Source organism: Leuciscus leuciscus (genome assembly GCF_965113295.1).
Source record: "Leuciscus leuciscus genome assembly, chromosome: 11".
Classification (NCBI taxonomy): Eukaryota; Metazoa; Chordata; class Actinopteri; order Cypriniformes; family Leuciscidae; genus Leuciscus; species Leuciscus leuciscus.
The window spans coordinates 20,189,809-20,203,630 of NC_138735.1; the positions used below are offsets into that span (position 1 = coordinate 20,189,809).

General features: G+C 36.3%; 1 protein-coding gene across 2 annotated transcripts; it reads right to left on the minus strand.

Annotated features, from left to right (window-relative positions):
• Positions 1–23: 23 nt before the first annotated feature.
• Positions 24–13,783, minus strand: gramd1c (GRAM domain containing 1c). 2 transcript variants are annotated; one of them, XM_082184216.1, is made up of 18 exons: positions 13,567–13,783; positions 12,770–12,868; positions 12,304–12,439; positions 12,075–12,175; positions 11,834–11,929; positions 11,669–11,749; positions 8,537–8,661; positions 8,277–8,436; positions 7,490–7,658; positions 7,275–7,412; positions 6,298–6,416; positions 5,199–5,341; positions 5,000–5,103; positions 2,867–3,037; positions 2,577–2,646; positions 1,572–1,691; positions 1,382–1,487; positions 24–1,149 (listed from the first exon to the last, which is right to left on the minus strand). In XM_082184216.1, the coding sequence occupies exons 2-18, from the start codon at positions 12,857–12,859 to the stop codon at positions 1,081–1,083; spliced, it is 1,998 nt and encodes a 665-aa protein (XP_082040342.1). In that variant the 5' UTR covers positions 12,860–12,868; positions 13,567–13,783; the 3' UTR covers positions 24–1,080. The 2 variants fall into 2 exon arrangements, with proteins under 2 accessions (XP_082040342.1, XP_082040343.1); XM_082184217.1 differs by having other exon boundaries at positions 7,499–7,658; positions 13,567–13,780.
• Between the last annotated feature and the right edge of the window lie 39 nt (positions 13,784–13,822).

Consider the following 13,822-nt stretch of genomic DNA (forward strand, 5'->3'; position numbering starts at 1 on the left):
ATTAAATCAAACTGTAAACTTCACAAATTGAACATTTGAATTTTATTTATAAATAGTTTCAGAAGAAATGTCTTAAAATATTCAGAGAAAAAAAAATAGACATCTATACACAATCATCCACCTAATGTTTTTCTGTTTGGAATGCTTGAGTATTACCACACAATTTTTTATTTTCCCAAGTAAACATTTACATGAATGCGTCACAAATTTATTTCAGAGACAATACAGTCCCTAAAAGCTGTTGAACAACCAAAAGTGGTATTTAAAGATGTGTAAACAATTTATAGGTAAAACATCACTCATCATTTACAGTAAATGTCGGAGATTTTATCTTCTCCATATGAACCTGTTCTGTAAGACATTATTAAAATCCTGATGAGCATTCAGAACTTCAAACATTCTACAATTTTAATATGCACAATCATTTGTCAGTAGTGATCCCTGCATTAATAATGTTTTAAGGTGCAATCATTGACAAATTCTTAGAGGTATCTAAAGACAAGAGCACTGTCTAAATCAAGACAAAAAAAGCCACATGAGGAAATTTTAGGCAGATCTTTAACATGTGAACTGGGGGCAACGGGCCTGCATTGCCCCCTCCATAATCAAAATGAAGGACATGTGCAACTGCACTGAATCCATTACATATCTGAGAATTAAGGCTTTTGTTGTAGTCCAGAACAAATGGATTTCAAATTAGCATCCGGCAGTTCAGAACATGATCATGAGAACCCTTTGTGTTTAAACCTGCTACATTGCTGTTACCTTCACTTCAGCAATATCAACTCAGAAAAATAAGCAAAAGACACTGTTCTCCTACATCTTCAAGTACAAGTTTGTAAATTCAAGAGGAAACTCGCAAGATTTAGTGTGCTAGTGGGAAGATCCCATTCAAGACAAAAACAGCTTTGACAATAAAAAAAAAAAACATCCAACCACAACAAAAAAAGCTCAGAGAGATGATGAACATGGCTACGAGTCTGCCCTGGGGTGACTAGCCCTATGGCAACACTCCACAGCGAGGACAGGTCTTATGGGATGAATACCCTTGTGTTGTCAGGTCGCCAAACCCAATGCCATTTAAAGCTGAGAGGAGGACCTGTTGTAGACCTGAAAGTTCTGCTGAAGCACCATTAGAGAACTGCGTAGCTGTGAAGAAGGAAGCAGCAGAAATAAATTACTTAATAGACCTCTTAGCCAAAAGAGATGACATATGTAAATGTAACCCCTTCATATAGCAATAGTTTTGACTAACACCATAAGATCGACATTTCTGGTCAAGAACTGCCACTGATGAGTAACGGTGAACAACCAGTTTGTTTTGCATTTATGTGTCATTAAGGATGGGTTTAATAAGAGACAGTATGGCACCCAAACATACTTGTTCAAGAAGGTTAATGGAGTCCTGCAGTACTGCTTTCAGTAGTTGTGCTTCCTCTCGACTTCTGTGTGGCATACCCTGTCTGGACCCTAGGTCAGGTGCCAAACTACATAAAAACAGTTAGTAAGTCAATGTTGTTCATTAAAATGCACCAAAAACAAAATACAATGTCTTTTGAAAGAGCCTTTACCTAGACACTACTCTCTCCTCCATTCTGTGCTTGGTGTTCAGATACATACGATGAGCGACATCTTCCATAGCCCAAAGTTTAAAGAACAGCCCCAAGTTAAGAACCACCAGAACGAAAAGTCTGAAAGGCAAAACAATGTCACACTCATAAGCACATTAAGTATTTGTCTTGTACATAATTCTAAATGACCATGGTTGAAATGAATAGTCTTCCTTCATTGTTTCACACCACAGATGTAAGCAGTGCATATATATGTTAACAAGTTACAGAAATCTCAGATTCTCTATTTCTATCTCTATTTTTCTATTTCTGAACTAAGCAGATAACGTATAATATATAATTGTATAGTATATAATCTCTTGCAATATATGCTAATGTAGTGATGGATATTTTTTTTTTTTTTCGACAATATATCTGAGATGAAATCTCAGATAAATCTGGCTGAATCTAGATTGTTTAAGCTGTTTATCAAGTTAAAGTTCTGTTCCATGTAGATTTTTTACCATTTAGGTGTAAATGTGGTCCCCTTCAAGTTTTTAATAACTCTCAATAGGCAAATTCTAAAAGCCATTTAAGGATTTGAGATTTTTATTAAAGAAACACTGTAGTTACGTACAGTAGTAATGTTTTGTAGCTCTGTTACACAGCAGGAACACTGTTAGTGTCAGAGCTCTAAATCCCAAAGCATACCTTTCTTTACACATACGCAAGTTGTACGCAAGTTATACTCTGTACGCAATCGACAAAAAAAAGCAAAAAATTATTCTTTTTTTTCTTTAACTACCTTGTGAAACGATGCCCCTGTAGAACTGTTGCCACCATGTGGACAAACTAATTAGTGCAAAAGGATCAATGCGCATGTGTGCGCGTTTAGAAAAATCAGGCTGCATGTACAATATGCGCATACTGTAATGATACGAAATTTGTGTCATGCACAAAACGGCTTAATCTTACACTGCTTATGTATGAGGTGTGAAACAGGCCTTAGAGTAAATGAAGCCTTACATTAAGCTCATCCCAATTACAATTGAAGTGATGTTCCATCTGTGTGGTGTGTTCTTTATGTCCATGTCACCTGTAATGTAAAATGCAATGCAAACAGAATTGTTTATGTCTAAAACACAATATCTTCATGTTTGCTTGAATATAAAAAAGCATAGACCACCAAATGAGCACATCTGATTAGTAGGAGTATCTGTTTCTAGGGTTTATCAGTATTTTATGGCTAGTAGCAGAGATTTTGGATTCAGATATAATTTTTTTTTTTTTTTAAAGATAGATAGATCTATTTATACCCATGGTGCCGCCTCTCTGCTGATCAGAGTCTGCACTGTACTGCTTCCCCGGCTTCATGTGTTCTGGTAGGGTGCGACTGTAGGTTCTTCGTCTCCTGCGCAAACCACTCGTCTTCCCAGCATCTCCGCTACCTTGAGTCAACTCTGCCTCCTCTTCAAGCAGCTCTGCCTCTGGGATGTGCATTGTGAGGTAAAGATCATTGTAATTGCATTAATATGAGAGGTTGGATTGGTTAGGGATCTGGCTTTTGGCATCCCTGTAGTTTTGCAATTAAATGGAGAAAATGGCCTTGCAGGCAATGGATCTAACTGATGCATTTCACCAATAGGAAATGGACACATCCATGCTGCTAATAGTGCTCCCAAGACACTCAGAGCAAGTCACTAATGTTCATTACTCATTTGATTCCCTAATCCAACATCCCATGGCACAGAAGCGATTAGCCTGCTTTCTTTTCCCAGTCGATAAGAAAAATATTGCACAGTCTGCAGTTCTGCTCACTTTAATTAATCTACAGCAGTTTTGGGCTGCATTTTATACGCCCTTCTGTTTTGATTTGTTCAGCAGTGGAGAACATATGTGACCCTGGACCACAAAACCAGTCTTATGGGTCAATTTTTTGAAAATTAGATTTATACATCATCTGAAAGCTGAATAAATAAGCTTTCCATTGATGTATGGTTTGTTAAGATAGGACAATATTTGGCAGAGAAATAAATTAGGAATCTGAGGGTGCAAAAAAAATCCAAACAATGAGAAAATCGCCTTTAAAGTTGTCCATTTCTGTTGGCGATATTACTGCATCCACTCACAAAATTAAATTGTATATATTTGCGGTAGGAAATTTACAAAATGTCTTCATGGAACATGATCTTTACTTAATATCCTAATGATTTTTGGCATAGAAGAAAAAAATATAATTTTGATCCATACAATGTTTTGTTGGCTATTGCCACAAATATACCAGTGCGACTTATGACTGGTTTGTGGTCCAGGGGTCACATATATATTAGGCACTGGCTTTAGAGGCTGGACCACAATGAAGAACTCTTATTTTAGTATCACTGAGAAATTTGATTTAATTTGAATTTTTTTTTTTTTTTTTTTTTTAGTTAAAGTTCTTGTAAAAAAAAAAAAAAAGTTTTTAAAAATGATATATTATTGTTTAAATTATATATATATATATATATATATATATATATATATATATATATATATATATATCTGCTGTAGTCTGCTGCAGTCAATTATTTTATCCCTCAAAACTCATCTTTGATAATAAAAATGACATCATAAAAAAAAAAAAATCCAGTGATTTTTTTATTTTTTATTCTTTAAAACAGCTTGAGTGTAACACCCTTGCTTCACTTAGTATACGCAGAACCATGAATATACAAATTGGGCCCCGCCTCTACTCAATCACACCAGCTCGGACTGCCTGATCCCATTCGGTCAACTACAGTAAACGCCACACAATGGCAAGTGGCAATATTGGTTTAATTCAGCGATATATGTTTCAACCAGGAACTTGATTCAGAAGAAAAAGAGAAAGAGCTAAATATACAGGTTGATGTAATAGAATCTTAATGTGTTTTATATATCGCCCTCTACAACGTCAGGTTGACATGATTAGTCTTTGGCTTGACTACATTATCTAACAGCTGATAATATGTTGCTAATGTTACACAAACCATGTTCCCGTTTGCCATCTCAGAGTCACACAGCTGCCTTCTAAAAATGTGCATTCTTAGAAACGCTTTGAACAACTTAGAACATCAGTGGAGAAAGGCATATAGTTCATCATAACATCTTAATATACATCATATACAAAATTCACCCGCTATATTGCTATATAGTCCTTTCTTAAAGGTGTTTTTGTGCTCACTGATAGGAAAAGCCCCACCCAGGATTGGTTACATTTTTGTGACAGTAGGAAACGGGTTCAAACCACATTTTTGAGACTGTACACTGCAGTTTTAAGGAGAAAATACTTAGCCATGGGTTTGTCTTAAAGCATATTGAAAACACCACATGGACATATAAAGAACAAGAAAAACTTGGTTTTCGATATATTTTTTCAAAGAGGTAAAATAGTGTGTTAGGGCGAGTTTAAAAAAAATCATCATACTAACCAAGATGTCTAAAGTAGTCTTCAAGGCCACTCCAGGAGTTTTTGGTGATAAAGGATTTAACAAGACCCCAGGGCTGCTTTTTGTATTTGACATCAGTGTAAATCCTGAACAGAGAGAGATCACGAGTTCAATTATTTACTAAATGGCTCTCACGTCAAAACGAAAGAGGTTAGACACACAGATATTAAGACCAGCTCACCTGAGTCTGCACTTGTGCTTGGAGTTACGGATGATACAGAAGCGATTCTGAGTGTAGAAGTAGTCATGATAAGGGACATCATGTGTGTAGACCTCCGCATCTATCATGTAGTACTGACCCTCTCGTGACTCTTTATATAGTGTCTAGAATGCACAGAAATCAGAAAATATTCCACTTACACACAGAGGCTGCATTCACACAGCAGCACAATACAGCTGTCAGTCCTGTTTGGATTGCTAAATATGGTTCTGTTCATACATGGTTTAGTAAGGCCAGAAATACAATATCTCTTTTATCTCTCTTAAATATTTATGACTTGCAAATAAATATATTTCCAAATATAAAAATTAAATCTTTAAAGTCACCTGTATGTCTAAGTCTATATTTACTAGTACTATCTGTCACCATATTTAAATTCATTGTATGAATGTAGTCATTAGGCCAGTCACCATTATTGCATTTAAACTTTATTGTGATTATTCAATCTAATTGACTGCATCGACTTTAAAGTGCAATCAACTCAGTCAAAATTAGATCAAATAATTGGAGGAAGGTGGTTTTGTAATTACGGTCATTTTCTTATAAATGTTAATTGTTGCATAATACAATCAAACCAAAAACGGTCTATTGCCTAATTAACTGTCTTACAGAGAACAGAACAGTAGTTATATACTTTGTCATTCTATGTGTCACAGAACAAGAGCTGAATACTCTTTGCAGTGGAAATTACACTGGCAAACTGCTCTATAGTTTTAAGTTGAACAAACTGACAAAAGCACACACAACTAACTTGGACGCGGCGGTTTGTCAGATGTGACAGATGCTTAGGCTATATCACAAAAATAATCAAAGCACCCGTAACCCCTCAGAACTTGACAAGCACAGCCACAGCTCCTTCCTGCCATCCATGTCTAAATATAAATGTGGCATAACCAAATACTGCACTTTAACTGATAGTGCAACCAAAGAAATGCAGCCTTTCAATAAGGTTGTTAAACAGTTTTTAATATTTGTTTGACCACAAACCGGTCACTTTTGAGGCTCCTGTGTAGGAAGTTCACTAGGATTTGTAACAGAGCCATACAGTGGCGAATCTAACCTGGTTCTCTGTGGCAGTGGAGAACTTTCCGACAAGGGGGTTAGAAATAGTGATGGTGTAGTTCAAAGTCCTTTTCATACTGCCAGAGGCCTCTCTTTGCCAAGAGGTAGAGCTTGCACCTGTCAGGCAATATGCTTTCGTTACTATAAACAGTATGCCAAAACAATATGTGCAAAATACATTGTTTGTTATCATTACAGGTGCACTATGCAGGATTTATAAACTCGTACAAAAATAATGCCTCTCAATCATTACTTATGGCCCCCTAGAAATGTGTGGTGCTTGTATCTATAGAGGCAATGCCCTGTGCCTGCATTTTCATATTTTCTTCTCGAACTGCTATGCTCAGTACATTTCTGGGCTACAACCTTTGGCCAGTGGGTGTGTAGCCCTAACTAATAACGTTGTGCAGAGCAAGTGAGAGCGGGACTGTATCGTCTGTGTCTGAAGCTTGGGAAGTTCTGTTAAGTTGTCGTGTCTCAATACAAAAACAGTTTGCTAATGTTGCTACTGACTTATTGACTACTATCTGTAACTTGACAGATTACTAGGCATTGTAATTAATGTTTATTAGCGAGCTAGACTGAAGATGGCTAAATTTGCTCGCAAACAACAGCCAGTCATATAACTATTAGCATAACTGTTCTTTCAAATAATACACAGAAAAATGCTATTTATGCATGATGATAAGCACAATAATTGAAAAAAATATTAGCAAAATAGCTCATCACTCATTTTCCTGCTGGTAGTTTCTTGAGTCAGTTGGGCTGCATGTGCAACTGATATTAGGGGACAGGGCTTGCGCTTTTGAGGGGCCAAGTGTGAAAAAATCATGCACAGTGCACCTTTAACTAATACTAAAACCATTAAAAATTGCTTTGGTAACTGAAATAAAAATATATATAAATATTAGTTTAAAAATAAACTTTCAAAACTTAGAAATGATAAAAGCACATAACAAAACTACTAAAATGTACCTGTGATCTTCCTGACATCCATAAACCTCCGCATGAAATTAGAATCGGAGAAAAGCATGTCAAACATCTTCTCAGCGCTGATGTGAAAGACCCGGTTCACATACAGCCTTCCCTGAGACACAGTCTCACATTCTTCCACTACAAGAAATCAATACTAATGTAAACTAAAAATGCATCAACACAGCCATGGAATGAGAAACAGGCAACATACATACTCATCTCACCCTCCTCCAGGCTGTCAGATCTGCTGTTTTCAGAGAGCTGGTCTTCATTGGCATTTAGATCCAGAGAGAGAGAGGAGCGTTTAGACACTCGTTCAGACCCCGAGCGGTTTAATGACAGATTTGGACTGCGCTGATGGGACGGGGTACTGAGAGAGTCGTCCTATTGAGGGTTTAACACAAATATCAACAAATATGCATGTGCTCTACTTTAAAGACTTTGCTATAAAATCTACTTTTCTTTCTTTAAAATAAAATAAAATGCTAACTACATAGCTCTATATCCAACAATTTAACAAGTTGACCATTTGGTAGGGTTGGGTAATATATTTAATATTGACAATATATTCACAAAGACTTTTCTGGCAATATAAAATTAAACAACATCAAGAATATAAATTATTTTATTGTCTTTTATTATGATATATTTTAAGAATTTAAAAGTCTGTTTAATTACACAAATTTACACTCAAAAGCATGAGAATGTTACGAGTTGGTAAGTTCAATTAATTTCAATGAATCAATGCAAAATGTCTATTTAACTGAATTGGTTCAAAACTCAGATTCATTGATTCTTGTGTGTGTGTGTGTGTGTGTGTGTGTGTGTGTGTGTGTGTGTGTGTGTGTGTGTGTGTGTGTGTGTGTGTGTGTGTGTGTGTGTGTGTGTGTGTGTGTGTGTGTGTGTGTGTATTTGATTAAAATCACTCCAGCCATATGGGTCATTAGACAAAGCATTTTAGGAAGAATCCATCAGCCAACTGAACTATATTTATCGACGTACCCCTCCATTTGCTGAGAGCATGCTTTGCAGTCCAACTGAAGACTGTGTGTCGTCTCCCTGTGTTGTGGTGGCCTCATAAGAATTCATCTCCCCTTGGGGAAGACGAAGCGATGTGGGCCTTTCTGGCCTCCCGGTGTAATCTTCTCCACGCATATTCAGACTGCAACAGAGAGATGGGACCTGAAACCCAAGTAACTAACCTCTCATATGTCCAAACAGCTGTTGACATGTGTAGATGTGAATGGGTGTGTGTAGTTCACCTGGGCAAGGTAGGTGTGACAGTATCTACTGATCTTTGAAAGCTTTCCATTTCATCATGACTCAATCCTAAATCGTTGCCATAATGCTGCTTTATCATCTGCAACAGCTCCAACTTGGTCAATTTCTGCAAGAGAGGAAAGTTACATTGAGCAACATACACTTACTTATTTCCGTCCCTCCTATGTGCACTTTTTGTCTTATAAAAACTGAAACTATTTACTTAAGCATTTCTATTCAAGTTCCTGTGGTGATATTAATCTAAACCAGCACATAAAACAGCCCAAACCTGCTCCACACCTCACTGACCAAAGATCAAATCTGTTGGAAGGGCAAATGACAAGCTACAATAACGTGAAAGATGGAGATTTATGAAGAATATTCCATGATAATGTATGGTTTCGCAGTAGCAACGATAAGTTTGCAGAAAACTACGGTTACCATAGAAATATAGGCGTAACGTTAGAGACGTTTCAGCGACACATGTAAATAGACAGACAGTATCAGCGAACACAAGCAAGAGTTTGTTCGACAAAAAGCAACCGGAAAACTTCAACAAAAGCCATATGAAAAAGATATTCATATAAAAATTCTTCAATTCTCAGCCACGTCGTGTGAAAAAAGTTTTCAAATAAGCGCAACGAAATTCAAAACAATGTTTCAAGGCCGTATGGCACGGACACAATCACACAACAAACCGAAGAGAAAACATTTTATGGATGTATAAACCTCCAAAAAAGCCCCCACCTTTTTAGAATTACATCAAATATTCAAAGAAGCAGATAAAACTAGAATATGTTATTTAATCATACGCTAAATTATACGGTCAGTAAAGGCTCCCCGTAGGGTCACCTACCTGCTGAACGCCAGTAACCTGTGCGCTTCCAGCGAAAGACTCATACTGAAATCAGGAAGCCACGAAAGGCCACAACTACACCGCCTAGTGGTGAGCTATTCATTGACTTTTAAAGTAGGACTATTATCTGGTTTTAGTCGTTTATCTCCATACTAATTTTCCTCCTATCATTTCAGCACTGTAATTCCGCGTGTATGAGAGGCAGCAGTGGCGGTTCTAGAGGGGGGGCCGGGGGGGCCAGTGCCCCCGTGTCACCAAGCTTGGCCCCCCCTCTGGCCCCCCTAAATTTGGAATCGTAAAATCACACCAAACAACTGCGCATTTTATCAGTTGCGGCGCCTTCATCTATAGGCTACACTGCAGCACGACGTATATTCACATCAAATGTTAACGCAGAGGAACGGGACACTGCAGTTCACAAAAGTTCATTATTTGCATGTGCTTTAAAGCCTTGCCGGTTAAACATGTCATTCGCTGCTGATGCGCTGTTCAAACATGCGCTTTACTGAGCGCGTACACTCGACGCGCACATGCACTAAAAGCCTGTTACTGGACTAAGTTATCTTTTAAGTCTTATATTGCGCTAATACTGTCAAATACAGACAATGTTTACATAAACAAAGTTGGTTATGTCTAAAGTGAAAGCAAACAGAGAAAATTTATTAAAATCTGCTTGTCATATGCGTGTATAGACCATAGACTGTAAGGTATAGACGCGTCGCGTGCTGTTCTTAAAGAGACAGTAGCCCTAATAATAAACATGCTGCCGCTTGTCCTTAAAGAGATAGTTCACCCAAAACCAAACAGTTGCTGGTCCCCATTGACTTCCATACATAGTAGGAAAAAAATATACTATGGAAGTCACAGGGGTACATCAACTGTTTGGTTACTCACATTCTTTCAAATAACGTTTATTTTCAACAGAAGAAAGAAACTTATTCAGGTTTAAAACAACTTAAGAGAGTAAATTATGACTTTTTGGGGGGAGAACTATCCCTTTAATGTTAATAAAACAACAAAACACACAAAGGAAATCATTCACTGCTCTTGACTGAGAACTTTAAGTCTGTTGTGTTTAATTTTCATATTTGTTCAATTTAATTACTTTCTTCAATTCTACTGTTAAATACACCTATAGCTGAAAAAATAAAGCACTGTTTATTTCATTTGTATATTAAGTTGTGTATGTGTAATATGTATCTCTGTTCTTAATTTTTAATAACAAAGAAAATAGTGACAAAGATTTTTATTTTCGCCACTTTGGCCTAAATGTCTGCCATTCTTTTTTATTTTATATTTTGTTACCTATATTTTGTTACCTATAAGGCTTTGCTTTTAAAATAGGGACATTAGTTTGGCTGTAATGCTCAATCACATGCAAAATAGTAAAACCAACATGAAAAAAGAATCATGATAAAATCGTGATTTCCCTGAAAAAATAAATAAAATTGTGATATGATATTATTGCCATATCGCCCACCCCAGGTGTAAAAAAGTGCCTAGATGTGCTTAGATGCTAAAAATGTGTTATTATTGATCATTATATCACACTACAATTAAACATAATGAAACATTCATTTGAATTGAAATTGTTTTATTAGCTTAGCTAATATAATTTATTAGCTTTTTCTAGAGATTGCAGTCATGCATGACATGGTGAAAAATGACTTGAAATAATACTGAAAATAGGTTAAGATGAATGTTAAAGGTGTGCCCCCTAAAAGCACAAGTGGCCCCTGCCTGGCCCCCCCAGTTACTGTGGTCTAGAACCGCCACTGAGAGGCAGCATTTTCTCTGTGCAAAGTTTTCAGACGAAGAAAGTCACGCCTCAATGGAGGTCAAAGAACTAGATGTTCATGCTGCCTTGTTAAGTGTACCCAACTGGTTTAGGTTGTTTACACTGAAGCACATCCCTGAACGTAGGTCTATAGGGTATTATTCTGTATGTTTTCCTCACATGGTATTAATATGCAACATTATTAATCACCCTAGGCTACCTAACACAAATAAATAGTTTGTGTTGGCTATGAAGACTCACTGAACACTAATTGATAATGGAAGGGTTTTTAAGAATGTGTTATTATTATTTTTAAAACAATTTTATATCTGTTTCAGATCATATTTGAGAATAGGCAAAAATTGTTTTACATACAGTAATTTACATCCAAGATGATATGCATATTTTAAGGAATAATTAGCTAAATCATCTGTCACAACACATTTTTGAACAGTGATAGTGAAGTTAAAAAGGAAAAGTACTGAAAAAGAAAGAAATTACCTTCTCCATTAGAATATTCTGCCAAAGCCGAAATATACTCTGGTAACTTTTCTCCCTTGATGGGAATGAGCTGAAGAACAGCTGTGGAAAATTCCAAAATAAATCTTTCCGTCTTCATAAACACGACAAAATTAAGAATTAAAAACATTGATCATTGAACTTCACCTTTTCTGAATTAGTACTGATCTGGATAGCATTTGGTATCCATTTCGCTGTTTTCTCTCTTGACATTGAGGTGACATCCTTCATATTTACCATGATCTAAGTCAAAATCAGGTTTATTGTCATTTTTTTCAGGGCAAAGGAATCTATAAAAGAAATTCCTAATAAAGCATCTCAGTTATGCTCACTATAGGTAATGGCATGATAATAATTCATAGATTGACAGTTTTATTGCACAACTCACTTTTGTACCACGAAAAACATGACTGTAGAAACAAAAACAATTCTCTGTAAGGTAGATGCGGCCTTGTAACAAGATATCCTTCTGGAGAGCACAGGTGTAGTCTAGGAAAAAGATGGATCACTCAAACCACATCTAATATGGTTACACAAATATTGTATAAAACAAACATTTTGAGTTGACTATTTTTTTTATTTTTTGTTTCAACTCTGTCTCCCTCTATCAGTCTTACCTGCAATTAGTTTCTCAGACTCAGGCACCTCTCTGAATAATTTCCGAAACTCGTCACTCCTCTGTTTATAACTACTGTAAAGCAATGCTTCAGGTGACTGAGGTGCAGCTATGCCTTGCCCACTGACTTCTAGACCCTGTGAGGTAAAATCACAGCAAGTAAATAAATTAAAATTAAAAATAATAATAATATTGTCATATTATAATAATAATATTTGTGAATCTGTGTAATACATACTGTAAAAGCAGCAATAGCTTACTAATATCTCACAACATTTAGCAATCAATGCCAGTTGCGTAATCTCATCCTGATACAGTGTCTGTAATCTTTTGCAGGACAAAGTACAGCAAACTGTACAAGATAATTCTGCTTAAGATCATATCTATAAATTGAAGTTAATACAGTGTTGCCATGGGACTCCTACCAATGTAATCTGTATAAGTAAAAGCAGCATGTTCAATCTCACCTCTTTCTCTTCTGTCCATCTGACTTCCCCAGACTGACTGTTGTCCTGTGTGAGCTCATTGCCCATCTCTTGTTTTGGTATTTCGGTCATGCCTTTCGCCTGGTGAAGTAAACTTGAAGGTAATGATGTTTTACCAAACCACTTTTTGAATAATAATGGTCCGATTGATCTACCAGCTTTTTGTAAAACCAATAAGCACACAAAAGTATTTTATTTGAATATGCATTACAAATGATTAAATTATTTAAAGCTTCATTCTGAAAAACAAAAAAGACTATTGTGTGAAAAAAGTTTCCTTTTTAAGACATTATTCACTGTAAATAAATAAATAAAAAGTTCCTGCCTTCAGTCAACTTGAATTACATTAAACTGACTGAAAACGAGTTGAATCTTGTAGAACTTATTTTAAAAAGTTGAAAATGGCTTAACCTGTTTTGAAGAGTTAAAGCAATGTAAAAACATATGTTTTCATACCTTATTAATAACTTATTACAGTGTTCAGTCTTAAAAATAAAGGTTCCAAAAGGAGGGTTTTGCCACAAGAAAGATCCATTTTAAGTTCCCTAACGAAGCTTTAAGTGAACAGTTCTTAAAAGAACCATTGTCTTAGGACATTTTAATAATGTGAATCCTTTTTCTACTATAAAGAACCTTTTTTCAGGGGTTCCATGGATGTTAAATGTCATTGATAACAATAAAGAACCTTTATTTTTAAAAGTGTTGACAGAAACATTACAGAACATTGAATGTATAAATAAAAGACTTGTGAATCTTGTTCTCATAGACAAAATACATACCTGAGAAGGTCGTGTTCAGTATTAGTCCTGGTTACATCCAGGTGTAAGAGCGTTACCATAAGCTTCAACCGTCGCCGATATTCCAAATTCTCATAAACTTTCGACAGCAGTGTGTCGTCAGCGTGCTGCGGTCTTGTTGTCTGTCTCGTTGTTGAGAGTGAGACCGTCCTACTCACACACCTGGCAACCTGTACAGTCAGATTCTACCAGCTCATGAAGCAACATTCGACGCTGAGAACAAGCACACTTTTGTATT

Coding starts and splice junctions, on each gene's coding strand:
- gramd1c (XM_082184216.1), bottom strand. CDS start 12,859: ATGACCGAAATACCAAAACAAGAGATGGGCAATGAGCTCACACAGGAC. Junction 12,176..12,303: donor GTCTGAGAAACTAATTGCAG/GTAAGACTGATA, acceptor TCTTTTTCCTAG/ACTACACCTGTGCTCTCCAG. Junction 5,104..5,198: donor AAGCACAAGTGCAGACTCAG/GTGAGCTGGTCT, acceptor CTCTCTGTTCAG/GATTTACACTGATGTCAAAT.